Raw genomic sequence first — 27,650 nt, 5'->3', positions numbered from 1 at the left:
GAGATAGATCAAGGGGATTAAGAGTACACTGTGATGAGCCAGAGTAATGTACAGAATTGCTGATTCATTATATTGTACACTTGAAACAAATGTAACACTGTGTGTTAATTATGTATCAATTTTTTAAAAAGTAGGAAAAAAGTGAAAGAAAATTACTAAAGAAAGTAAACTTCTCCATTAGGAAATATTCACCTGATGCAGAATAAAGTAGTGAAAAAGAGAGGAACGAAAACCACATTAGACACATAGGAAACAAAGTAAAATGGCAGACATAAATCCAACTGTACCAATACATTGAGTGCAAATGAATGAAACATTCTAATCAAAAGGCTGAGATCTTTAGACAAGACTAAAAAAAATAAGATCCAACTATGTGCTGTTTATAGGAGACACACAACAATGGTATATCATGTAAGCAACAACCAGTGGAAAGCTGAATTGCTGTACTAATACAAGACAAAATAAACTAAAAATTTTTCAAAAGAGGAACATTTGGAATGATAAAAGTGTCAACCCAAACGGAAAATGTTTATAAACATTAATGCACCAAATAACAGAAATGAAAGGAAAAACAAACAACTGAATAATAATTGAAGTCATTAAGACCCCACTTTCAATTAGACATCTAAGTCTGAAGCATGATATGACTAAAACAGAACCTTCATTTCCCCCACTTAAAATTTGCTCTTCCTTCAGTCTCTATCTCTGTAAGCAGCAACTGCCATCCAATTGCTTGAGCCACAAACTGTTAACTCACTGTCCCTTGCACCCCACATCCAATGAATCAATGAATTCTATAGCTTGTCCTTTCAAATTGTATCCAGAATCCAGCCACTTTTTCCATTTCCACCCTGGTTGAAACACCATCATCACTCACCAGGAATACTGAATTACACTCCTAACTGGATTCCACCTTTTGTTCTCTGGTGCCCTGCTGTGTAGCCTCATACAGCAGCCAAGTGAACCTCCTAAAATTAATTAAATCAGATTGTTCCTCAACCCTGAACTTACTCTGTAAATCTGAAATGAAATCTAAATTCTACTACCTTCTTTTTCAGCTTTTTCCCTACGTACTGCACTCTCTTTGCACTGAACCCCTTGTTTATAATGTAATTCTTAAAAATAACGTGTGTATGTATAAAAAGTGAGAAAGAATAGGACCTACTATAAAATGTGAATAATAATTATATATGGGTAAATTATAGCCAAATATAGTTTTTTATTGCAAAGAAGTATTTCTAACTTATGTTTTGATGAATAACTTATGTAGTAAAATATATAAAAAGCTGTGTATAAAACCTCTTAGACCCAATGTGGTAATAGTATTTAACTATATACAAAATCTGGGAATAAACCATGCATGTCACTAATTAAAAAAAAAATAGAACAAGAGAAATTTTAAAAATCAAAAATTCAAAAAAATTTTACATGTAGAAATGGTAGTATTTACCAATATATATGATCCAGGCACTTTCGTGCATTATTTCAATTAATTCTCACAATAACACTTTGTGATGAGAACTGTTATCCTCATGTTACTGATGTGTAAAATGAGGCTCAGAAAGGTTAAATAAGTTGCTGGAAGTGGCAGAGTGGTGAAGCCCATTGCCTTGAATGGTCGTGTTCTAAATACTATGGTAAATTCGGCTTCATCATAGGCATATACAATAGTGCAAAACTAAAATGACATAGACATCCAGTAACAGTGAAAAAAAAGGACATCATGTAAAAATGCTTACTGAAACTAGAATTATGTAGAATATATGGGTATGTTACATGAAAAAGCCAACTATCACATTCTACTCAGGAGTACAAAAAATTTAATATTTCATATGGAAATAGGTCAAAATAAGCCAATACATTAATGTTGGTCCAGTTTGGGCAATAGAACTTGGGCGGTTTTGTTTTCTTTTGTATTTGTATTTTCCAGATTTTCGTGAATGCGTCAGAACTGCTTTTAAAACAACAACAAAAAGAAAACCCTAAATTACATGGAACAAAAAGTTTTGTTTGTAAAAGAAAAACTCAGCATCCAGTGTCTTCCCAGCTATAGATTTCAAGTCTGGATCTAAACTAGGTAAAACTTATTTAAAAGGTGATCTACAGTCTTATGATTGACATCTGGGGACTTTCCATGGACCAGTTTTCTTCAAAGGATCTTATGATACTCTATTTTCTTTGTAGCCTACGTTAAAATGGGCCTATTAAGAGCTTATCGGGATTGATGCCCGTGTAGCTTAGATGGTCCAAACCTAATTATCTCTTTCCACAGAAAGAACGTAACTCAAAAGCATTTCCAAACTACCTCTGGAGTGTGTATCTTGCACGAAAGTAGTAATACTTAAAAGGAATGAAAGGTGGTTAAAAAAAAAAAGTCAAAACCGCAGGCTTGTTCTCAAAACCTTGTCTCGGGGCCAGTAAACTTTTTTGGTAGTAGGGCGCCAAGCGTTATGGGTTTTACGCTCTCTGTTGGCAAAACAAAGTCGACCTCTGCTTTTTTGAATTCGGTCTTCACGGGGGTCAACAAGGTGTCTCAGGGACGCGGGAGCCCGCGACGCCAGGCCCCCAGGCCGCGGCTTCTAGGTAGGACCTACTCAGTACCAGTCGGACCGGCCGGGCGACTCCGGGAAACCGCCTGGTCGGTAAAATCGGCAAGAGCGGCGCGCCTGACAGGGACCAAAGAGCGCAGGCTCAAGGCCGGAAGGAGGAGACACAGTAGCTGGGCGGGTCGGCCAGGCGCGGCGCGAAGGTACCGACTAGAAATAATCAGCTCTTATCCTGCATCCGCCGCTACAGGGCGGGCTCTGCCTGGTAAGGCGGGCCGCGGCCGCCTCAGGCACGCCCACCCCTTGCCCCTGACGCACGCACATATGCACGCACGCACGCGCTACCCTGGGCGCGCGGGCGGAGCGCCCACAGACAGGGAAGCGCGTGCTCGCGGAGGCGCCGTCGCGTCAGGGACTTCCGGCCGGCGGGTTCTGCGGCTATGCTGTCCCTTCCGTGCCTGCTAGGTGTAGGAATGCCTGCGGCTCTAAGGTGCAGAGGTTCTCGAATTCTGGGAGGAAAAGCAGCAAGAGTGAAAAGTTGGGTTTAAGTTTCTCTTACTAAACGTTTGCGGAATTATTAAACTAATAACTGATGTTTGCTTTAATTTTAACTCTGCCTTCCCTAAATCCTATTCTTCCAAAACTGCAACACAACTTTGGGGGAATCCTTGACAAATCCCTCCTAGTGCGGTCTGAACTGGTAGTAACCGTGCAAGCGAATTGGTGAGAAAATCTTAATGGAAATTTGCCAGTATCATTTTGTGAAGAGTTCCTTCTTTTTCTATGCTTTAAAAAATAAAACAAACAAAAAAAAAGTGAAGGGTTTGTCCAAGTCTAAACTTGAGCCAGTCATAATGTGGCTTCAAACCTGAATAATTTAGCGTCTGTTCTGCCCATTTTTACCCACAACTCATATAGCATGGCTAGCACAAGTAACGCATATTAAATTGTCAAATTACTATGTTTTACATTAGAAACTAATGTAACATTGCATGTCAACTATAATTCAATTAAGAAATTTTTTAGAATCATAAAGCAGAAGGGACCAGGGAGATAATAATATGATTGAGGAAATTGGAATTGACCTGTGAGCTCTCTGCTACTCAGCAACAAGGAAGAGACTACAGCCTCTGGACCCAGAGAAAATAAGGTGTATCTGGATGGTAATACAGTGTTCTTTCCATTACCTTTATTTTTTTATTTTTTAAAGGGACTTCCCCCTTATTTTTTTCGCCATTACCTTTAACTCAAAACACATTTGAATATCAAAGAGCTGTGTTGGTGGGTACTCAATAAATAGATGCTAAACAAATGACATTTCTGTGGGAAGCAGCAGAGTAAGAGGGAAAGAGCACAGACTTGCGTGTTAGATTTCATTTCATACCCTGGCTTGGCACTTAGGAACTGAGTCATCATAAGCAAGTTCCCTTACCTCCAAGTGCCAGTGTGCTAGGCTTCTTTTGCCTTAAAGTATATTCTACTTTATATCCAAGATGAGATCTTACAGGTTTGCACTTATTTCCAAGAAGAAATCTAATAGGTTTACACATACATACACTATGTTCATCTCTTTTAACTTAAAATTTTATTTTTAAAATTTTTTGTGTTATTTTAATACATTTGAGCCAATCTGGCTACAAGGACACGTGGCCTTGCCTTCACTTGGAGTGGGACAGAGAATATAATAAACCATAAATATAAGGCTGAATTCATACTATTTGAAAAGGTATACAGGGATTTGAATCTAGAGGCAGGAAGCAATTAGAGCCCTGAAATCCCATAGGTAGATAAATATATGGTTTAAGATAGAAACCATCCTTAACATATTTCTGGAACCTTTTTCCTCTGAAAAAAAGTCTTCCAAGTTATTAAACCTGAATCTCATTGTTAAGAACAAGAAAAATCCTTCACAAAGAAAACGATGTAATTAAGGACCACATAAAGAAATGCTACAATGGAGTTGGGGAGGAAAGGGAATCCACAAAAATCAGTAATTACGCAAGGATTAGTGTTCCACAAAGGTAAAACGCTGAACATTTTAAACCGGTTAAGGAGTCAACCAACGAAAGACTCATTTTGTACGAATGTTTGTAAATCTTACCCTCCGAAAACCAATATATATAACAAGCCAGGTAGTATGAGCTCCAATTTCTACGGTTAAACCAAACTCAGTAAGAATGAAAGTGATGGTCACCTGATTTCAGGTATCATAGTATAAAGATATTTTTGAGAGAACGTAAAAACCTACATGGTGTTAAAAGCTCTCCAAGAGCCAGTACATATTTTCTCATAAAACATTTCATTTAATCCCATTACTGTAGAATTCATTACAGAAAAACAAAATCGCATTAAGTGATTTGGACCAAAAATGTTACTGAACTAGCAAACCTAAAGGCTCCTGAATCGTTACTCTTGAACAGTAAAAGCTGAAAGAAATTCAAACGTTTCAAATAAATCTAACAATTAATAATTCCATATTAAAAGACATTTACATTCTAAAACAGCCCTAACTTCCCAGTATTCTCAAAATGTCTTTCACCAACTCTCCTTCAATGCCACTTGAGATTGGGTTATCTAACCAGTAACGAGGTATTATGCCTCCAACGCAGCCCCGCAGCCAAATCATATTGTTTGCCCTAGTTGGAGAATTAACTCAACTTGTGGGCCCCACCGTGAAACCAGTTCTCGGAACCGCACACAAAATACCGATATCCCACTCACTCTGGTCCCTTCTCTAGCAAGTTTCCAGAGCCAAACGTTCGGTGCTAATACTAACTACCGGGCAAGCCCCAGTCACTGGTCACTAAACCCTTGGCAGGTGCCGCCTATACTTCCACACGCCCAACCCCCGTCCCGGAACTTGCGTCATGGCGCTCGTGCGCTCTGTCCCCGGATGCACTTTTATATCCGGATTCTTAGAGCGGACTCAGAGCTCCACGGTTCCCTACGCGGTTAGCACATGCGCGAGGCTTCTGCTCCCTCTTCCACCACTTCCACTAGCTTCCACCGTCCGGGAAGCCGCCGCCACCGCCGCCGAGGAGTCAGGAAGTTCAAGATGGCCGCCGCCGAGACTCTGTCGCTGCGGGAACAGCCCGAGTGAGTAGTCTCTGTGAGCTGTGCGGAAGGCCGGAGCCCAGGAGACTGCCGAGTGGGAAACGGCGGAGACCTGCACGGGCTGGCGGGAAAGTTCAGGCCTAACGGCGAGAGCCAAACTTTGCCTTTCCCCGCGCGATACGTTGTTGGGCGGGAGGCTTGGGGGGCGGGCGGGCGGCCTTCGAGCTTCGCTTTCCCGGAGGCCACGGCTGTTGGGTCGGAGGCGGCCGCGGCCTGCCGCGCGTCGTTGCCCTGGGAGGCGTACGCGCGAGCGGCCTCTACAGGTCCCGTGCGCGAGGCGGCTGCCGCGACCGTGCGGTCGCGCCTTCGTATTCCTCCCGCAGGGACCGAGCGGAGCTCCTTGGCTGCAGCACTGAGCGGCATCGGTGTTGGCACCCGAGGAGCAGTGGCGGCAGGGAGGCAAGCGATAATACTTTTCTTCTGCATGCAGTAACCTGCCGTTGTCCTGCTGCTGGTGTCAATTTTAGGACCTGAAAGTAGGGAGGAGGGGATGCTAGGACCACCTCTTTGAATATCCCAGACCTATATAATAGCAGGGTGCTTCGTTTCCTCACCCCGGTGCTCTTAATCCAGCATCACTTGATATATTTTTAACCCCTCTGCCTAGTGGCAGCTTATTTGCCAACTTGCAAACTTGAGGCAAAGTAAGATCAAGTCCTTGGTTTTGAGGCCTGACGTTTTTGGCCTGAGTTTATAGGGCTTCTTGGGAGTATGAGTGGAAGAAATAGTAGCTCCTTCCAAACCCAAGTGCTTTATGTCTGTAATTAAGGTAATGTAAGAATCGATGCGGCCGAGTGAAAATATAACTTGTATGTGCTGCAAAGTCTGATCTTTGCTTAAAAGCAGCATTTTGTTCCCCTCTTCGTGTTTGGAAAACTCAAACAAGAACCTAAAAGAAAATGGATTTTAAAAGAGTGTTCATATAGCGACCGTTTTGTGCATCAGCATTAGCTTGCCTTTTTTTTTTTTTTTTTTTTAACCCATCTTAGGAGAGAGGTAGATCTAGTCTCCCAGCAACTAGAGACTGAGAGGAGAAATTTTTACTACCAGGCAGCCCAACACGTCATTGCTGTGCATCCAGTTTTGGACTCCTCAGTCATTTGCTTTACTCAGAATTACACTGAGTTTTTCATTAAGGGCTTTTGAAAGCTTTATTATCTTTACAATTTTGACTTAGAGCAATTGGGTTGTAAGTTTTACCTAGACTTTGCCTCTTTGTTTCTCATTGAGTTCACAGTGTGGCACAGTTACAGTATTTATGTCATAATAAAAATGTTATACAGCTGTTTTTTCTAGCAATCTCTTTAACGTTCTTTAGTATTATGTCCATTTGTTTGATTTGAGGGACCATTCAGATTCATTTTGACGAGTGCTTGAGCCATATTTTCTATGCGTATTCAAATACTCGTCTTAATATTTATTCAGGCCCCTGCAATATGAATGCCACTGAAATAAACCTTGATTCCACATCCCCTTCGCACAGAACTCTTGGTATAACTAGAGTATTTGTTCTGTAAGTGTCCCACTTATTTTAAAATGTTTGATAAAGAAAATAAATTTAGTATGAAAGCAAGCACTGTGTGTGCTGCTCATAGTGAATGCTGGGATGTAATATCTACACAGTTCTTTAGAGGACACTGAGTAGTTTACAGTTGTATGGACTCTATTCAAAGTGGAACGTTTGAGAAGAAATAAATATGAAAAACAGCTTTTAAGTTCCCTGAAGGCTTTTTAATGACTTTTACGTTTGTCCATCTCTTTAGCTCTGCCTCTTTGGTGGTTTTAAACATTTAAGTTTTTATCTGCATTCACTTATTTGCACTTACCAAGTACTAGGTACTATTCAAAGCACTGAACGGCTATCTTATCGTTATAATGAACCTTTGGAAGTGGATACAGTTGTTTCCTATATTTTACAGATGATGAAACTAAAGCACAGAGAAATTAAGGGTACTTAGCCAGCCAGGGTCACACAGTGATAGACCCAAGATTTAAACCCAGGAAGTCTGATTCTAGAGACCTGCTCCTAACTGTTGTACTATCTGGTCACCCACTATACATTGTGGTTCCTTTTTAAAATATCCTTTAGGGTTTGAAATCATTTTTATTTACTTCCATTGTCCCCAAAAGGTCCATTTTTTTTATGTGACAGTTCTAATTCTTTGAAGCTTAATTTTTCACACCCGATTTGGAAAAGGAGGGGCGGAGGAGTTCATTTTAAGACTACGTGGTCTTTTGAATCATTCTTATTTTTTATGTCTATGTGAATACTGTGTTAAAGTAGTTTAACTTCTCAGACAAGCAGGCTTAAATTACTTTCTTTGTAAAGAAGTAATGGCGTTCACTTTGCTCTCCATTCTCTGTTTCCAAAACATTAATTGAATGCCTCCCAAATAAGATGTCATTAGAAGCATTCTTATGAAAAAATTTGAAAGAAGAAATTAAAATAACACTGGTGGTTTGTAATTAGTCTTTATTTTAAACTTTATTTTAAAGTTGTTTCATTGCTGTTTTCTTTGTGTCAGATGCCTAGAGACCCTTGTTTGAAGGATGAAACTTGTACATTGCATTTAACAAAATAAATGAATAAATACTGTTAAACACCCCTATAGTCTTCACTTCAAATTCAGCTTTGTTTCCAAATAATGTAATTTGAAGGATGTTTCTCAGTTCTCAATGAGTATGACAAATAATTGTAGATCGTGTTGGTTTAAACATACACCTGCTAAATGTGTAGTGTTAAGTTGCAAAATGTAAATTTACATTTGTGGGAGTTATATGCCTGTATTATAAATATAAACTATGCAAAAAGACTATGAGATTTATCAAGGTACCTTTCCCTAAAGTTTTAGAAAAAAGTTGTTGATAATGAACCTAAATTAGCTGCCTTAGCACAAGCTTGTTATATGCAATATGCCTTTGCTTCATTGAGTTCAGGTTTTCCTGATGTACCTAATCAGACTTCAATTGGTATATTCTATGGAATTTGCATTGAGAGAGCCAACTGAGGAGGGCGTAAATGTCTGCTAACCCTAATGTAGGAGAACTCTAGAATTAAGGTTGAATTGACTTAGTAGGCCCTAAGGTGCTTGTAGCATTTTTATCAGTAAGGTAGTCATTATTTCTTGAGGTTAACAGTCACTAAGATACATTAGAAACAAGGATCACTCATGGGAGTAACTCTTAAGTGACATTGGGCATCACAGTGTAGCTTCTGATTCTCAGAAGCTTTAGGAGCTAGGTTTTCTTTTGAAGGAAATTACTTCCTTTGTGGGTAAACTCTTAAGAATTTTGATTTGAAACTCCTTGGAGACTTGTAACTTGTAGAAGAAAGCATTAGAAAAGTGTTCAAAGGGTATATTTTTCCTGGGTAGGGAGCTGATTAAATTTTAAATTATTTTGAGTTACTGCATTCGCCAGATAGGTGTGTGCACTGTGTGAGGCACTGGAGATCTGACTGAGCAAAACCAAATTGTTTCCTGTTAAGAGGTAAGAGTATAGTATAGCAACTATAAACCCAACTGTAATCTAATGAATACAGTTTTTATGTGTTATTCTATACAAATTATTTCATTGACACAACAAATTACTTACTGAATACCTGCTTACTATAGGTTAGACAATTCACTAGGTCTTAGTGCAGTGAACTACACAGATTAAAAATCTGCTCTCATAAGACTTGTGTTACGATAGGCAAACACAAAAACTTGGTTGCAGTTACTTTAGAGAAAAAAATAGGAAGGGAATATGTGTGTGGTATAGTGAGGGTTGTGATTTAAATGAATTGGTGAGGAAAACTTGACTGAGAAAGTACTTTGAGCAAAGGCCTGAGTTAGGCAAAGGAACCAGCAATGTATGCATCTGGGGAAAGCATTCCAGGTGGAGAAACAGCAAGTACAAGTACCAGGGCCCTGAGGTAGGGGTGTACCTGTTGTTCAAGGTGAGCGGTGTGGCTGAATGACTGAAGCATGGTGAGTGTGGGACAAAAGTAGGATCAAAGTGTTGGGAAGGTTGGGCAGATAATGTAGGGCTTTGTAAACAATTTTGGTTTTTACTCTGAATAAAATATGAAGCAATAATCAAGTTTCACACAGAGTAGGGATAGGATCTGACATTTTAAAATCCATCTTCAGTCAATTGGAAGAGCTCTTGACTCTCTTGGAATGTAATACTAGCCTTCTCACTAGCTTGATGTATGTGTGACTGAAGGCAAGACCATTGAACTTCCTTGAAACTTAAAATCTCTGTCGTGGAGACTGAGAGTATTTCTTCAGTGCTTTGTGTGGTAGCCTTTTACATACAAACTCAACATTCTTAGCATCAGCTCTGACAGCTCCACAGTGTCCTAGTGAGTAAGTAGATTTATCCAGTCTCTAAAGAATAATAATCTCTTACTTTGGGGGCCCTAGGTTTGTTCTAGGCACTATTATGAGCCTTGATAACATCTGTTAATCCATGCAATCCTCAGCTTACTTTGAGGTAGGGAATATTTTCTCCGTTTTGTAGATGAGGTGCCTGCAGACTAGAGAGAACTTAAAATTTGCCTAATGCACAACTAGTAAGCATTCGGACCAAGATTTGAACTCAGTCTGGCTTTGGAGACTGGCTTCCTAAGACACATTAGAGGATCTTTAGATAGTTTTGAGTTTTAGCTTGTTGACTAGAATTTTGTACTTTGGGCACTGAGATTTTATATACCTAAAAATCATTCACAACCTTTAAACAGGTTCTCCATACCTGTCTCCATATCATGAATTAGCCTAATTCAGTTTTCCTCATATTTGCCCCCTAAAAGTCAAGTTTCCGGAGAAAAGACCTATGCTCCCACTTCCTAGGTTGTGCGATGGGAGATTTCAGGGGAAGGGATGTGGTTACCTGTATGAGGGTATAGTCTGTATAACAAAGTTGAAATTCTTTGTATCTTCTACTTAAGTTCGTGATTTCCCCTTACCCATAATAGAACCATGTTGTTTTTAACATAAAGATGTTACACTTTTTTTCCAAGTCTTTGAGAAAATTTGATGATCCAGATAACGCTGCTATATGTATTCTTTTTTCTCATACCCCATTAGAGAGAAGTCAGACCAAACTAAAACCTCTCAACTGGAAGGTACAGCTTTTTCGGCAGCTCTCTTCAGCACTTTCTCCTTTCTCACATTCCACAGTACCAAAATGGAGATTGGCAATCTGACAAAAATTTAAAGTTCTTGCCATGCGGTAGTTATATGTTCTTCATGTTCTCCACATCCCTTCATTGTTGTCAACTAGTAACTTTCCAAGCCTACTGCGGTGTGTCCCCTCCCTCCTCTAGCCTTTTCAAGTTTACTGAAGACTGATACCTAGCTGGAGGACCAGACTTGCCTCCCAACTCCTCTGTAATAGCAGTGTCCTTACAGACCACCTATCCAGTAACCTAATCTTGCAGTTCCTGGGCCTCTGACCCCAATTAGCCTCTAACTATCTCAGCCACTCATTCCCAGAATCTTGTGCAGTATCTCTTTATCTCCTGGAATTGGTCCATGGAGATCTTAACCACTAGACCAGTTACTTCATGAGTTTTGATGCCCTGGCAACACTGATCTGCTTCTGGTTTGCTATTTATAACTGTGCCTTTTGTCACCTTTTTTTCTATCGAAAATACTCTTTTCCCTTGTTGTTAATTTATTATTATTTAGGACTATGTTACTCAACTTTTATTTTATAATCCATGTACCTTCTCAGTAAACATTCCTTCTCCTTTCAAAGTCCTTGCTTAACACAGCTTGGGTTTTTCTTTGATCTCCTTGACCATTTTCAAAGTGGTTTTAGGTGATCCCTCGGTGTTCCTATAATGCCCTTATTTATGTTTTTATCATTGCCTTCTTGCAGTGTTTCATGTGACTTTCTTTTCCATTGGACTGTTATTTCCTTGAGAGTGGGAGATATGGTCTTGTACATCTTTGTTTTCCTGCTACCTTTTCTAATGTCTACATTGTGTAGTGATTTTTAAAAAAATTGAATTCCTTCATTTTTTGGCATGATAATTTTTCTGAAAGTACAGCAGTACATAATTTGAAGGATTTGGACAAAATAATCCGTATCTTCCTACAAAAATAGTGTTTTGTTCTGAATCCAGATGACTTAGTGTTTTGATGTTTGTCTCATATTCTGGGGCGTGATGTTTTACTATGGAGTGATTTTAAAGGGGAAAGGTAATTAATGCCATTGTAGCCTGTGTTTAACCTGGGATTAACAATAGCAGGGATTTAGCAAAATAATTTAGCATCATAAACTAAGCATAGCCCAGGCATTTAAACACAAAAGCTACCCCCTTGATGTATTTGAATGTTTTTTTGCATGGTACCTATCAATATGAGCATATTTTGGGAAACTAATCTTTCATTTGAAATTTAAAGAGATTAAATAGCCCAGTGAACTGATATTGGTTGAACCATAGGCTATTGCTGATATTGGACTGTTGTTCACCTGCAGAAGACCCTTTGATGTCTTTCAGTCTAATACCACATGGTTGCTCATTGGGTACCACAGACTGAAAGTATAGTTCTCAATTTAAAGTGGAGAAAGAGATTAGTCTCCCAATGTATGTCAGTGTTTTATGGGAAAAAAAATTGGGAGGGGGATGCCTTTGGTGTTAAATCTGTGTGAAAAATTCTGGTTTAAAAACAAGTTACTGAGTGTTTAAATCAATATTAACGTTTTACTGTACCTGTTTTGGATTTTCTTTTTCTATTCAGTGTAATTATTTATCTTCCGTCATTGTGTATTTCTTCTATGTATTTTAGTGCAACCATTAGAAATAAAGCCAAACCACTATTTAAGTCAGTTTTGCCAGGTATTTTGAAATGTCTGAAGCTGTTGTGAAAATATTTCAGTGACTAACTTCATGTATTACATTGAGATGTATTTAACATTATTTTGTTGTGATCAAATCTTGATAAATGATAGGATTTTGAAATGTGTTTGATACATTTATAGGATAGAAGATGCTGATAATTCCGAGAAGAGTGTAAATGAAGAAAATGGGGAAGTATCAGAAGACCAATCTCAAAATAAGCACAGTCGTCACAAAAAAAAGAAGCATAAACACAGAAGTAAACATAAGAAACATAAACATTCCTCAGAAGAAGATAAGGATAAAAAACATAAACATAAACATAAACATAAGAAACACAAAAGAAAAGAGGTCATTGATGCCTCTGACAAAGAAGGTATGTCTCCAGCAAAAAGAACTAAACTTGATGATTTAGCTTTGCTGGAAGACTTGGAAAAACAGAGAGCCTTGATTAAAGCTGAACTTGATAATGAGTTAATGGAAGGAAAGGTCCAATCTGGGATGGGGCTCATATTGCAAGGTTATGAGTCTGGCTCTGAAGAAGAGGGGGAGATTCATGAAAAGGCAAGAAATGGAAATAGGTCTAGTACCAGATCTTCAAGTACAAAGGGGAAACTCGAACTTATGGACAATAAAAATAGTACAAAAAAGCGAAGTAAAAGCAGATCCAAAGAACGGACTAGACATAGGTCTGATAAAAAGAAAAGTAAGGGAGGTGTTGAAATAGTTAAAGAAAAGACAACTAGGAGCAAATCAAAGGAGAGGAAAAAGTCCAAAAGTCCATCCAAAAGAAGTAAGTCTCAAGATCAAGCAAGGAAATCAAAATCCCCTACCCTTAGAAGGCGATCTCAAGAGAAAATTGGAAAGGCCAGATCTCCTACTGATGACAAGGTTAAAACCGAAGATAAAAGTAGGTCAAAAGATAGGAAAAAATCCCCAATTATAAATGAAAGTAGAAGTCGTGATCGAGGCAAAAAATCCAGATCCCCAGTTGATTTAAGAGGTAAATCCAAAGACAGAAGATCACGATCCAAAGAGAGAAAATCAAAACGGTCTGAAACAGATAAAGAAAAGAAGCCAATTAAATCTCCCTCTAAAGATGCTTCTTCTGGGAAAGAAAACAGGTCACCCAGTAGAAGACCTGGTCGAAGTCCTAAAAGAAGAAGTTTGTCTCCAAAACAGCGTGATAAATCAAGGAGAAGTAGATCTCCACTAGTAAATGATAGGAGGTCTAAGCAGAGCAAGTCACCTTCTCGAACTCTGTCTCCTGGTAGAAGAGCCAAGAGCCGATCCTTGGAAAGAAAACGAAGAGAACCAGAAAGGAGACGACTTTCTTCTCCAAGGTAACTTTTGTTTTCAAAATATTAATGCTTTCTGCCAATACATCAGATTTTAAAAAGGAGAAACTAGAATTTGTGAACAATAAAAAAAGTGGTGGTGTTAATATACTTTTAACATAGATCCTGCCCACTAACTATATTAACATTTGTACTTTTGTCAGCAAATATCTTGACTATGGGATTTAAAATATCGAACTGTTGAATTATATATTAAAAATATTGAATTGAAATACTGAACTGTTGAATTGAGTTATATATTAAAAATATTGAATTGAAATGTTGACAGGTTTTTTTCAAGTTCTTAATTTAGTACCTAATTTGCAGAATCACTCCTTTAAATCCAAATAATTTGGCTGATAAATCTATGTGTACCCATTTATGGGAATTTCTAGAGCAAGGATTATGACTTTATTGGACAGTATAGGCTTAAGATTTTAACTTTAAAAAAAGAGGTATCAATTTAAGGCTTGTGATGTATCCATCATTCTCTTGAGTTGGCATAATTTTGAGTTCTGACAATATAAATTGGAACTACCAAATTTTTTGGCCCCCAAAATTAAATTCAAAGTGGACATTTTTTTTTGTTACTAATTCATATACTTATAATCTCAATGTTTAAATAATAGTACCTTTTAATTTTAAGAATAGTGTAAGAAATGATTTTATTTTCTTAATAATAATGAAAGTAATTCATTTTTGCGTAATACTCTTGGCCCATCATATTTTTTCTCAAATACTCCTGATTCTCTCTCCTTATAAAGTGGAGTAACTCTTATACTCCATTTGTAAATGAGAAAAAAGATTGCAAGATTATCTAACTTACCCAGGATCATAGACCTAATAGGTAATTTAGGCACATGAAAGATTTTGGAAGAGGGGGTGGGGGTTGTTTAGTCTAAACTACTTCAGAAACATTTTTAGTATCTTTATATTTAATAAGCAGATGAAATTATCAGCAGAGTTTAGCTTAAAAGAATGTTGGCTTATACAATGTGAAGATATAAATTCCTAGCCATTTGCTCTGTGTGAGTATACATACAAGCTGACCTTGAAGTGTAAATGGTTCTCTGAAAAATTTTAAGAATGCTGTTTTCAAAATGCTGTATATTAGGAAATACTCTTGATTTTTCTAAATGACATTGTAATTAAATGGCCCCCTTCTTTCTTTAGCTTTCTAAATTGAGATGGTTGTTAGTGTTGCTGATTATGTCTTCTAAAGTGTTTCCAAATGATTCTTGTCTCTTTCAATTTTCTTTCCATTTGAAAAGGAAATTCTGAGCAGTTTATTAAGGACTAGAGTTGAATATTTGAAACAAAATTTTGTTTTAATTACAGAAAAGATACTAACTCAAAGAGAAATTCAGATAAGGCAGAAGCCTGTAAATTCTCTCCCTTTCCATCCCTTCTGCAGTACCAGTCACAAGAATGTCCTTCTAGCCCTTTTTTTTATGCACATCGAATTCTATGAATGTTCTTTCTTACAAAAATGGAGTCTTCTATTCACGTGAACAGTGATTTTTTTTCATGAAACATTTTTGTGACAATAAAGATCTTTTAAGTGTTTATATAACAGCACCATATTTCACAGTATAGATATATCATAACGCAGTTGACCCTGGAACAACACAGAGGTTAGGGGGGGCCAGTCCCCCACATAGTCAGAAATGTGCATATAACACTTGACTCTCCCAAAATTTATTACTAGTAGCCTACTGCTAACTGGAAGCCTTATCAATAAAACTTAGTCAATTGGCATATTTTCTTTGTTGTATGTATTGTATATTGTATTCTTTAAGTTAGAGGTAAAATCATAAGGATGAGTAAATATATTTACAGTACTGTAAAAAATCTACGTGTAAGTGGACCTGTGCAGTTCAAACCCATGTTCAAGGGTCACCTCTAATCATCCCCCTTTTTCAGATGAAAATTTTAATTGGTGTCAGTTTTTCATGACGTATGCTACTATGTCCGTTGTTTACATGTGAAGGTTCTTTGTAGAATAGATTCATAGAAATGGAATTGCAAAGTCTAAGGTAATGTACATTTACATTTTAGAAAGTTACTGCCAAATGTCTTTCCGGGAAAGTTACACCAATATGTATTTCCATGACTAGATAGGCTGTCCTTTTCTCTAAATCCTTACTTATATTCCCTCTGTTTAAAGGTTAACATTGATTATAAGATGCTATTATATGTAATATATTAAAAAGAAGACTCTATATTGGGAAAATGTCAAAATTTAGAAACAGTCTTCAAACTAAGGAAGTGGAATACTATTACTCACTTAGGCAAGTTTTATTTGAGTTGTGTATCTGGAATTAGAATCAGTGACTTTAATAATGTGAATAGCCATCATAATTCTTCAGATTGTGAGATGACAGGAAGTATACCATTTTTACTGTGTGCCTACCACAACAACACCAAAATGTCATTGTGATTTTCTGAATTTAAGTTTTGTTAAAAAACCTGTTAATATTTGTTTACTGTCTTCATGTTTAGTGCACCCTTTCTTAAGATGTTCTTTATGTGCAAAACAAATTCATTAATTTGATGTGTTTTTCTATAACTTGGATTTGGTCCCCTTAAGAACACGACCTCGAGATGATATCCTCAGTAGACGTGAAAGATCAAAAGATGCCAGCCCCATCAATAGGTGGTCCCCAACCCGAAGAAGAGCAAGTAGATCTCCCATTAGAAGGCGGTCTCGTTCCCCACTCAGACGAAGTAGGTCACCCAGGAGAAGAAGCAGGTCTCCTCGGAGAAGGTAAAATAGTGTTACATATGTTGTTCTTTTGATTCATTAAGCTGTATGCTTCTGAAGCCTCATATTAGCTCAGTTGGTAGGTTTTCTTAGAGACCGTTTTTCTCTGAAAAATTGTAGCTGTGATCCCATATAGTTTCCTTTTTCCCAACATGTGATATTTCACATACACTGATTTTTCTTTAATATAGCTTTTTTTCAAATTTAAATAAATCAGTGTTCATTAAAAACTCATTCTTTTAAAAGGGAAAAATTTTTTTCCCCTACTTAAGATAAATACTACATGAGCTGTGCTTACTGCTTTTTTGTTTTGTTTTGTTTTTTTGAACAGGATAGATCATAAGGTAATAAAAAAGTAGCCGAGTTTCTGGTCATATAATTTCATTTCTCTGTTTTTCTATTAATTTGTATTTGGTCCCCTTAGAACGTGACTTCAAGATGATAACCTCAGTAGATGTGAAAGACAATCTCGGCAAACACTTGTTTAATTAACCATTTTATGTGATGCATAAATCACATTTTATGTAGTGAGTTGGTTAATCAAAATGTTGGTTTATAAAGCACAAATCATTTTTAAAATATATGCATTAAATATTTTAACTCAAACATAAGTAGACTTCCATTTGCCAATTTTTAATGTTTTTAAAAGATAACATACCAAAGGCTTATATTGCAACCAGTGGATAGATCTTTACATTATCTGAGTATTTTTGTATACTAGATTCCTTGAAGTGCTTTGTCCAAGGTTGTGTATGTTAAAATTTTTAGAAGTTTTACCATATTATCTATTGATTTCTTATTCTGGACAATTACTGTTTTTTAATCCCCCCCCCCCCACACACACACTTTTCTACCTAATTGTACCATATTTCCCCGTGCTTCCAGTTATAATCATTATGATCATGTGCATATTGCTCATTGCTGAGCAGACGGGAGAAGGGGCAAGAAAAGACCTTCCTTCTAATGCTTCTAGCCTTTGAGCTCCAAACTGACGAATAGGCCTGCTTAAATAGTTATTGTAGGAATTGTTTTCCCTTTTCTGTCGTCTTGGCAGTCTCTCTTATTTTGTGATTCTCTTTCCTGTATCCAGCATCTTCATATTTTATTTCCATGCTTTGTTAATGCCTTTACAATAGTTTCCTGCGAAAAGTACATGAAAAGGACATTTTGGGGGACCTTTGTCTCTTTAAAAAAAGAAAAGGCTTTTGTCTTCACTGCTGATTTGTTAAGGAATAGAATTCCAAGTTGAAATCATTTTTTCCCTTCAGAATTTTGAAATTGTTATTCCACTAACTTCTAGTTTCCAGTAGTTTTCTGGTCATTAAATAGGCCCTTTATTTAAATTTTTTTTTTTTTCAACGTTTATTTATTTTTGGGACAGAGAGCGACAGAGCATGAACGGGGGAGGGGCAGAGAGAGAGGGAGACACAGAATCGGAAACAGGCGCCAGGCTCTGAGCCATCAGCCCAGAGCCCGATACGGGGCTCGAACTCACGGACCGTGAGATCTTGACCTGGCTGAAGTCGGACGCTTAACCGACTGCGCCACCCAGGCTCCCCATAAATTTACTTACTTAAGTTTACTTTTTGAGAGAACGTGCAAGGGCAAAGAAAGGTTCTACGCTGTATGGAACCTGATTGGGGGCTCTGACCAAACAGATCAAGACTTGAGCTGAAGTCTGACACTTAACCCACCACTGAGGCACCCAGGTGCTCCCTAAATAGGCTTTAAAGCAGGAAGATTATGGCTACCTATTCTGGGAAATTTTCTTTGTTTGCTTTTTTGCCCATTGTTTTCTTCATCCCTGCATTGGATCTTCTGTATTGTTCCACTCATTCCCCCTCTATGCACACTCATCTTTTATGTTTGTCCTTTTGTTCTGCTTTTAGTGTAAATTTTCTTGTTCTGCCTTCTTACCTTTCTATATTTTTTCCTGTGCTCATATATATGTATTTTTATTTCCAAGATTTGTTGGCTGTTTAATTTTTTTCTGCCATTTTAACTTGTTTTATAGAAATAGCATCTCCTACATCAAAGATTATAATGAGTTTGCTTTGTGGAGTTTTGTTCTTAATGATTTTCTTTTCTTACTTTCTTTCTTCCCAGAATCCTTTTGCTGCTCATTTACCTTTATCATTTGAGGACTTTATTCAAACAGCTGGATCCTATTCTCATTTAAAACTTAGCCACTGAGAAAGCTGAATGGAAGCTTTCTTCCATTCTGAGAATGTAGAATTTGTGGCTTCATTGTGATCTCTTTAGCATATCCTTGACTATAGTTCTTTTGGGTTAGCAGTTTTCCAGAATCCTCTCATCTGCTGGAGAATGTAGACATGGCTGCCAGTAGAGTTCTGATTCTTCATAATGTAGACTTCCCCTAATCCTTCCATTTTCAGTACTGTGCCTCCCCGCTACCTTGGGTCAGTTTTGATAACACCTCTATAAATTTAAGTATTTTGCCAGAATGTGAAGGGGAATGGTTGGCATTTTCTGCTGAGTCAGGAAGGAGGCAGAATACACAGAAGCCAGCTATTCCTAAAGGCTTTTCAACCAGTTTTTATTTAGCTTTTACCTACAGGATATGGTGTCTCCAATGCTTGAGGCTTTCTGGAGTTTTGTGGCATGGATTTACTTGTTTCTTATATATGTTGTCTGTTCCTGTTAGACTTATGTTTAGATTTGATCTGTTACTACTCTTTTTGTCCAGTGTGCACATCAAGATTTTGTTGACATCTCTATTGTCCTAATAGCTCTTCACATTCTTTAGTTGTTCCCTTCATGTCATTTTTAGTAAGATTTCTTAAGAAATATGACATAAGCCTGGTAGTCAGATGTGACATTAACAGGCAGTTTGCCAATTCTCTGTAGACTTAGCAGCCTTTTCTGTTTGGAATTCTACAGCATCTTTCTAACATAAACTTTACCTTTAATGCTTGAACCGGTTTTTGTTTAACATGAGGCAAGACCTTCAGACACTTATAAAGCTGTCTGAGGGCCCTATTAATTAGACTTAGAATTTTTGTCCTGTTTGTATTTTCTGTGCCTTATTAACGGTGATATTTTTTTTAATCTCATTTATTGAAACATTTACATAAAGTAAATTCACCCTTGTTGGTGTAAAGTTATGTGAGTTTTGACAAACACATAGTCACATAATCACCATAATCAAGAATATTTCCATCGCCCCCAAAGTTCTTTTTGTGTCCTTTTGCAGTCCAATAAGAACAGTAACTGTGTTTTAGTTGTTTTCAGTTAAGCTGATTACCCCAATCTTTCTGGTGTGTTATTTCACCTTAAATTTTTAATTAACCCCTTTTTAAAAGATTTTATTTTTAGAACAGTTTTAGGTTCACAGCAAAATTGAGCTTTTGAAAAGTACAGAAAGTTCCTGTATACTCTTGCCCAACACACCCACAGCTTTCCCACCTTTAATTGACCTTTAAAGTGCACGTGTGTGTGTGTGTGTGTGTGTGTGTGTGTGTGTGTTTATTTATTTATTTATTTTCCCCCTAACCCAACCAAATAGGGACAGAGGTCGAAGGAGCAGGTCACGCTTGAGAAGGCGGTCTCGATCACGGGGTGGTCGTAGACGTAGGAGCAGAAGCAAAGTAAAAGAAGATAAATTTAAAGGAAGTCTTTCTGAAGGAATGAAAGTTGAACAAGAATCTTCATCTGATGATAAGTAAGAATGGAATTTCCCATAATTTCCTTTTTTCAATTTAGACAAGTACTATTTGACCTGGAAATCTTTACTTTTCCACCTGGATATAGCAAGCGAATCCATTCATTAGGTCCTGAATTGAAAAGTTAATCTTTTGTGCATATTTTATAAGTTATGTGGCAGAGGTCATGGTTTTCTGAATTTAGAGGCTTCAGTTTTTGCTGGAATGAACATTGGGCTATCAATTTATCATGAGCCTTCCCTTCATTTTTATTAGAGACAACAGATATATTAGATAGTTCTACCAATCTTGATTACCAGTTTTGCAGTGGTGTGGGTGTGCGGGTGTATACTAATATTTAAACTTTTCACTTTGTGTAAAATGATACCTACTTTGCAGTTGAGGCTATCTGGTGGTAGATATGCCTGTTACTATGTGGAAAATGCAAAAACATTTCATTGTCTAACAGAGAATTTTTTTTTTTTTAATGCAAATTTAGTTGTGTAGGTGGAACATCTCAAAAAATGAGACTAATCTAGAGCAATAGTTCTTAGCTGGGGGTAATCTGCTTCTCCGGGGACACTTTGGCAATATCTAAACGTATTTTGATTGTCATCTTGTGGCTAGAGACCAGAGATACTGTTCAATATCTGCCAGTGCATAGGACAATGCCCTCTTCCATAATGAAGAATTGTTAAAATGTCAGTAGTGCTGACGTCAAGAAAGAGCTTAGGTGATATGAAAGTTAAATGAAGGTTAAGTGAACATCGTGATAACCTTGAGAATGCATTTTGCTTGTCTGCAGTGAACATTCAGCAGATCATAGAAACACCTATACTAGGAGGGATTGCAAAGATTGTGGAGTTTTTTGGGAGGAAATTGGGAACAGTCAGGGCAGTGTCTGGGGGTAGAGCCACATTCCCCTTCAGACTGTATGTGGATATTTACATGTGCATTTTTGATAGGGAAAAGATCCATAGCTTTCCAAGGATCTGCAGCTTTCTGTGACCCAGAAAAGGTATTAGTTTGCTTATGTGTCTCACCCTCTTGTTCTATAAAGGTTAAAACAGGCTAGGTAAATGAAATGACTTTAGTAATACCAAGGTCATGGAAGAGCCGGGAGTGACTTTTTTGAACTTAGGGATCTTTCATTTGTTCCCTAGTTTGGTGCCATGAAACAAGTGAGGAGAAAAATGAGACACAGAAGGTTAAATTACTTGCTAGGTTTCCAAACCAGGCAACTAAGAGAGTTTAGAAACAGAATACAGTAGGATGGGTTAAGACTTTGGTGCAATTAGCTGATCACTTACGTTTTCCAGCTCTTTTAATTTATATAGCAGTTACTATTTGTGAGTCTCTAAGGATTTTTGAAGTTAATTATGTGTATATATGTGTACATTTTTTTTTTAAGCCTTGAAGACTTTGATGTAGAGGAAGAAGATGAAGAAGCCCTAATAGAACAGAGAAGAATACAGAGGCAGGCAATTGTTCAGGTGTGTGATATTAGTGAAATTTTGAGCACCCCTTCTGAAATAATTACTCTTTTAGTAAAAATAGTTTTTATGTATAAAGAAGTGATGGTAACAGCAATTGAGTAAATCTTTAAGAAGTGTATGTGTAAAATTATCTTTGTGAGATTTGAAAAGATAATTTCTTAATAAAATTGAAATGGTTGCCTTGTTTTGTTATAGAGAGGATTCTGACAAAAACCTTTTATAAGACATAAAATTTGAAATTTGCTTTTTTTAAAAAAAAATTTAAAGTTTACATACTTGGGGCGCCTGGGTGGCTCAGTCGGTTGAGCGTCCGACTTCGGCTCAGGTCATGATCTCGCGGTCCGTGAGTTCGAGCCCCGCGTCGGGCTCTGGGCTGACTGCTCAGAGCCTGGAGCCTGTTTCAGATTCTGTGTCTCCCTCTCTCTCTGACCCTCCCCCATTCATGCTCTGTCTCTCTCTGTCTCAAAAATAAATAAACGTTAAAAAAAAATTTTTTTTTTTAAATAAATAAAGTTTACATACTTGTTTTGAGAGAGAGAGCATGAGTGGGGGGGGGGGTGCAGAGAGAGAGAGAATCACAACATAGGGCTCAAACTCAAAAACTGAGATCATGACCTGAGCCAAAATCAAGAGTCAGATGCTTAACCACCTGAGCCACCCAGGCGCCCTTCTTTTTTGTTTGTTTTTAAGAAACCCCTCATAAGTGAGTATAGAATAAATTGGAAGAATTTCTCTATGTGGGGGCGGAGAACTATTTTAAGGTCTAAAAAAAATGGTAAATTTCTAATGCAAATGTGATTGTTTACATGGAACATCTCAAAAATAAGTTTGAGTTGTTTAGAGCTAGGTGATTAAGACAGTGGGGGTGGGGAAAGGGTGTTATACATAGGTCTTTATATTCTCATTTAATGATTTGGTTACCTTCCTTGGAAGATTGTCAGTTATGCCTCGGCCATCCTGACTTAAAGCCATGGCCACTAGATGCTTTGTGGATGGCAGTCCCTGTAAAGTGTAAAGTTTTCCCCTAATGGAAGGTGAGCAATGAAGTTGAGAATGCATTCTGGAAGAAGTAAAAAAATGTTGAGGTGCTATAAGGACATTAGACAAAAGCAAAGGACAGTCATACCAGCTCACTTACACATACGTAGCAAATCATAAACCATGTACTGTTATGTCAGAGCAAAGGAAAGAACTTGAATCATCAGAAGATGTAGGGCAAAACTGGAATTCCAGAGAACCTTTTCTGGGGCACTGATGAAATTGTTGTTATTAAACTGATATCCCTAAAGACTTGGTTGAATCTTTTTTTGTTCTTGCCCAGGTCCACAATCCCTTATCTCCAGCCCTTGGGGCCAGATGTGCTTCAGAACTCAGAACTATTTGAATTTTAGAAAGGTAATATGGTGCATCTATGTATATTATTTAGCCCCATCAGTGGGCTCTAGGAGCAGCACCCCGTTATCAAACACAGTACTATTTCTGCAGTGAGGCATATTCTGTTCACACTGGGGGAGATAAAAATAAGACTACAAATAGCATCACATCTGTTCATGTCAGGTTTTGTCACCTAATGAATGTGCACCGAACATAGAAAATCTCTTTCAGAGTTGTGTGGATTTTGGAATTATATGTAAGGGATTGTGGATCTGATTCAGTGAAGGCATCAATACTCTTTAAAAATTTTTTAACATTATTTAACACTCTTTTCAGTGCAATACCTCTTTAGCAAATATGCATTGGATTTTATGAAAATAATATGTTGTATTGTTGTTACAGAAATATAAATATCTTGCTGAAGATAGCAATATGTCTGTGCCATCTGAACCCAGCAGCCCCCAGAGCAGTACCTGTACGCGGTCACCTTCTCCAGATGACATTCTAGAAAGGGTAGCTGCTGATGTTAAAGAGTATGAACGGGAAAATGTTGATACATTTGAGGCTTCAGTAAAAGCCAAGCATAATCTAATGACAGTTGAACAGAATAATGGTAAGTTAGATTTTTGTTTTGATCATGCTTTTCTCTCAATTTTTAGCTCTGTAAATAATGAAAGAGATTGTTTTGGAATGGGGAAAAGTGAAAGGGATTAGAAATGTTGCCCCTGTTAACCCCTGTTAAATCTTATGGTAATATAGTATTAAATGTGTCCCAGTGAATGTTCTTTATAAATATTTTTTATTAGTTCACATAACCTAAAACAGTATACGGAATCCCACATTGTTTGTTACCTTCTGTTTGGGGCGCGTGGCTGGCTTAGTCAGTAGAGCATGCAACCCTTGATCTTGAGGTCATGTGTTCAAGCCCCATGTTGGGCACAGAGCTTACTTAAGATAAATACGTACATACATACATATATTTAAAAAGTCACTAGCTTCTGTTTTGCTTGCTAGAGTATCCTAAAGCAGATCCCAGCCATGATTTCATTTTGTCTATAAATACTTCGTTTTGTATCTCTGCTAGATAAGAACTTTTTTTTTTTTTTTTAACGTTTATTTATTTTTGAGACAGAGACAGAGCATGAACAGGGGAGGGGCAGAGAGAGAGGGAGACACAGAATCCGAAACAGGCTCCAGGCTCTTAGCTGTCAGCACAGAGCCCGACATGGAGCTCGAACTCACGGACCGTGAGATCGTGACCTGAGCCAAAGTCGGACGCTTAACCGACCAAGCCACCCAGGCGCCCCAATAGAACTTTTTTTAAAAAAACATTACTTAAAAAATTGATTGCTTTTAAATATCTAATATCTAATTACAGTTGGCTGGTTTGAATCAGAATCCACATAAGATGCCTATATCTCTCTCAATGTCTCAGAGTCTTTAATATTCTCATCCTTTCCTCCTCCCCCTTTTCCATTTACTTGTGAAGATACTGGGGCCATGTGTCCTATTAACTTTTCTTTGCACTCTGATTTTACCACATTCTTGTGTCAATTTATCCTATTTCCTCTATCTTCAGTGTTTCTTGAACACTACATGTTGGAGACTTGAATAGATTTAAGTTAACTTTTTTGGCAAGAATACTTCATAAGTAGTGGTGTGCACTTGCATCACATCAGGTGGTGTGTAGTGTGTGCTTGTCCTGTTTTTATTGACCTTGAGATTGTGTGTTCAGATAGGAAGATCCATAGCTGTCCAATATGAAGTTTACCTTCAGCTGTTCACCTAGCAGTTTCAGTAGCCATTGGTGATCATTACTCAGATCCATTCTTTCATGAGGGGCAGGGGTGGGGGGTGTGGACACACTCCAAAGTGGTGATTCTTAAATTATAATTACTACCTGTAATTCCATAAAAGAAAAGGTTTCCATTCTTTGGTTACCGTGAAACATAGTTTGTACAGGAGAGTTGGGATAAATTCTTCATTATTTTCTTTTATTGACTAATTTTTAGCATAGATAAAGTTTGGTACATTAGCAACCTCCAGAGATAACCAGTGAAATTTTGGTAGTTTTTGTTATGTTTTTATGATTTCGTATCATTGTATACTTAAATTCTCTTTGCAACTGAGGTGGGGAGGAGCCTTTTTAAGTTGGTTTCTAATGTCTTTTTGACCCACACCCTACAGGATTGATTGGTAATATATACTTATTAATATTATTCTTTCTAGGACAGGGGTTGGCAAACTGTAAAAGGTCAGAGAATATTTTAGGTTTTCATAATTTAGACTTTTTTTCTCTGTTCCAACTACTGGACTCTGCTGTTGTAGAGCAGAAGCAGCTGTGTTCCCCCCAAAAAAACCTGTGTGGACACCAAAATTTAAATTTTCAATAATTTTCAAACGTCACAAAATATTCTCATGTTTTTCCCCAAAATCTTTGAAAACATAAAAATGGACCATATGAAAATAAAGGGCCAAATTTGCTTCACTGTAGTTTGCAAAATTAGTTTTACCACAGTGTGAGATTTCACAGGCTCACCTTATGGGTATCTTGTCCCAGAACAGAAACAGCTGTTGATCTAAGGAACGCTGGTGCCATTTAATAGGAAATTCCATTCAGAGGTCACAGGGCATGTAGGGGTGCCTGTTATTCATGGGACTTTTCAGTGGACAAAGCTAGGACATACATACCTTTTTGGAAGGGGGAGGTTCATACTAAAAAAGTGCCAATTCAAATTCGTACTTCTATAAGGTTTTTATTAAGTTCTTTGATTTTATATTTATATTTTAGTGAAAAACTTGACCCCTAATAACATTATTTGGGTTATTTTGAAGCTTTTATTTACATAGTTATCAGTATGATCAATATTCTTTTTATCCTTGGGATACATTCCAAAGTGTAAAATCATTTGAAATACTTCTTTGTGTGGGTATACCACTCATTTAATAGATTTAGGTTTATTTTTTTTTCTTTTGCTTGTGATTTTTAGGAATTTTGTTTTATTATTAAAATGGTCCTTCATATGTGTGTATTTGTATCCTATGTATACAAGTACACACAAAGATATATACACTCCTTGATGTGAAAAAATCTTCATTCCTTTTTATAGCTGTGTACTATTCCAGTGTAATGAATGTGCAAAAGTTTATTCATTGTCTTCTAATGGTAGGTGTTTGGGTTATCTCCAGTTGTTGAGTATTTATTGGACCATTAATTATAATGCGATTGTGCATTGTCATTTTTTTAATGTGTACCACTCTGTCTTTGAGATGATTTTGTACAAGTGAAGTTGCTGGGTCTAAAGAGTACGGTTGTGCTGTGTTTCCAGATTTTATGCTGTAAGGCTTACACAGTTTTGCCTCTCCCAAGTAATGTCTGAGTTCTTGTTTATCAGGGCTTGTTTTTGTGGGGGTTCTTGTTGGGTTTTTTGTTTTTTGTTTTTTGTTTTTGAGAGAGAGAGAGCATGTGCATGAGTGGGGGTGGGAGGGTAACATTGGCGAGACAGATAATTCCAAGCAGGCTCCACACCAGCAGCGCAGAGCAAGACACAGGACTCAAACACTTGAAACTGTGAGATCGTGACCTGAGCTGAAATCAAGAGTCGATTGCTCAACTGACTGAGCTACCCAGCTGCCCCTAGAATTTATTTATTTTTTTTAAAGTTTATTTTTGGGAGAGGGGAAAGTACAAGCAGGGGAGGGGCAGAGAGAGAGTGAGACCAAGGATCTGAAGCCAGCTGACAGATACCAATACAGAGCTAGAATTCACAAACCGCGAGGTCATAACCTGAATTGAAGTTGGAAGCTTAAGTGACTGTGCCACCCAGGCACTCCTAGAAATAGAATTTTTTGAAGAGGAACTTTGATTTTAATACATAATCATTATTTACCTATTAGCATATTAATTTAACATTGGAGAAAGTACTGATAATTAGGTGTTTCAACTTTCTGAAATGAATCTTTTTAGTAAAGAATGGATGGCCTTATATATGTTAAGTGTTAAAGTAACTTTTGGACAGGTATTAATGAAAAACTCGTCCAAGAGGAAAGAAAGTTTGAATTGTTAGTGATTTTACATTGATGACTGATTTGTGTTTTAATTTGTATCCCTTCATTTTTCAAATATTACTGTTCATTTCCATTTAGGTTCATCTCAGAAGAAGCTGTTGGCACCTGATATGTTTACCGAATCTGATGATATGTTTGCTGCCTATTTTGATGTAAGTAATTTTACTTATGTAACTTTAAATGAAATACATAAGCGTTGTATATGTATATAGAGAGAATAATAGATAAATATATGCTAACATTTGGACAGTCTGAGTGAAGGTTATCTGGAAACTCTCTGTACTAATGTTGCAACATTTCTCGAAGTCTGAAATTAGGTCAATATTTTAAAAACAAGTATAGCAGAACAGTTTGGGAGCTTCAGAAAAGTTAAACACCAAATGACTTAAATGTGTAGTTATTTTTCTCAAGCAACATTTTCTTGGATTTAAAAGTGTGTGTGTGTTTGTGTGTGTGT

General features: G+C 37.4%; 1 protein-coding gene across 8 annotated transcripts in view; it reads left to right on the top strand.

The window, feature by feature from the left end:
• Window positions 1-5,440: 5,440 nt before the first annotated feature.
• PRP4K (pre-mRNA processing factor kinase PRP4K) overlaps window positions 5,441-27,650 on the top strand; it is a 37,224-nt gene continuing 15,014 nt past the window's right edge. For 6 of the 8 annotated variants that reach the window (XM_040460577.1, XM_040460576.1, XM_040460574.1 and 3 more), the window contains exons 1-7: window positions 5,442-5,642; window positions 12,636-13,835; window positions 16,420-16,596; window positions 20,120-20,275; window positions 21,667-21,748; window positions 23,528-23,738; window positions 27,272-27,345. In XM_040460577.1, coding sequence (XP_040316511.1) covers window positions 5,506-5,642; window positions 12,636-13,835; window positions 16,420-16,596; window positions 20,120-20,275; window positions 21,667-21,748; window positions 23,528-23,738; window positions 27,272-27,345 — 2,037 coding nt within the window. In that variant the 5' untranslated portion in view covers window positions 5,442-5,505. Of the gene's footprint in view, window positions 5,643-12,635; window positions 13,836-16,419; window positions 16,597-20,119; window positions 20,276-21,666; window positions 21,749-23,527; window positions 23,739-27,271; window positions 27,346-27,650 lie in introns of all 8 variants that reach the window. The other 2 variants (XM_040460581.1, XM_040460582.1) reach the window with 1 other exon arrangement.

The sequence above is a fragment of the Herpailurus yagouaroundi genome, unplaced genomic scaffold (genome assembly GCF_014898765.1).
Source record: "Herpailurus yagouaroundi ecotype Mexico unplaced genomic scaffold, PumYag 250, whole genome shotgun sequence".
NCBI classification, from domain to species: domain Eukaryota; kingdom Metazoa; phylum Chordata; class Mammalia; order Carnivora; family Felidae; genus Herpailurus; species Herpailurus yagouaroundi.
This window is presented reverse-complemented; position numbering and strand designations above follow the sequence as displayed.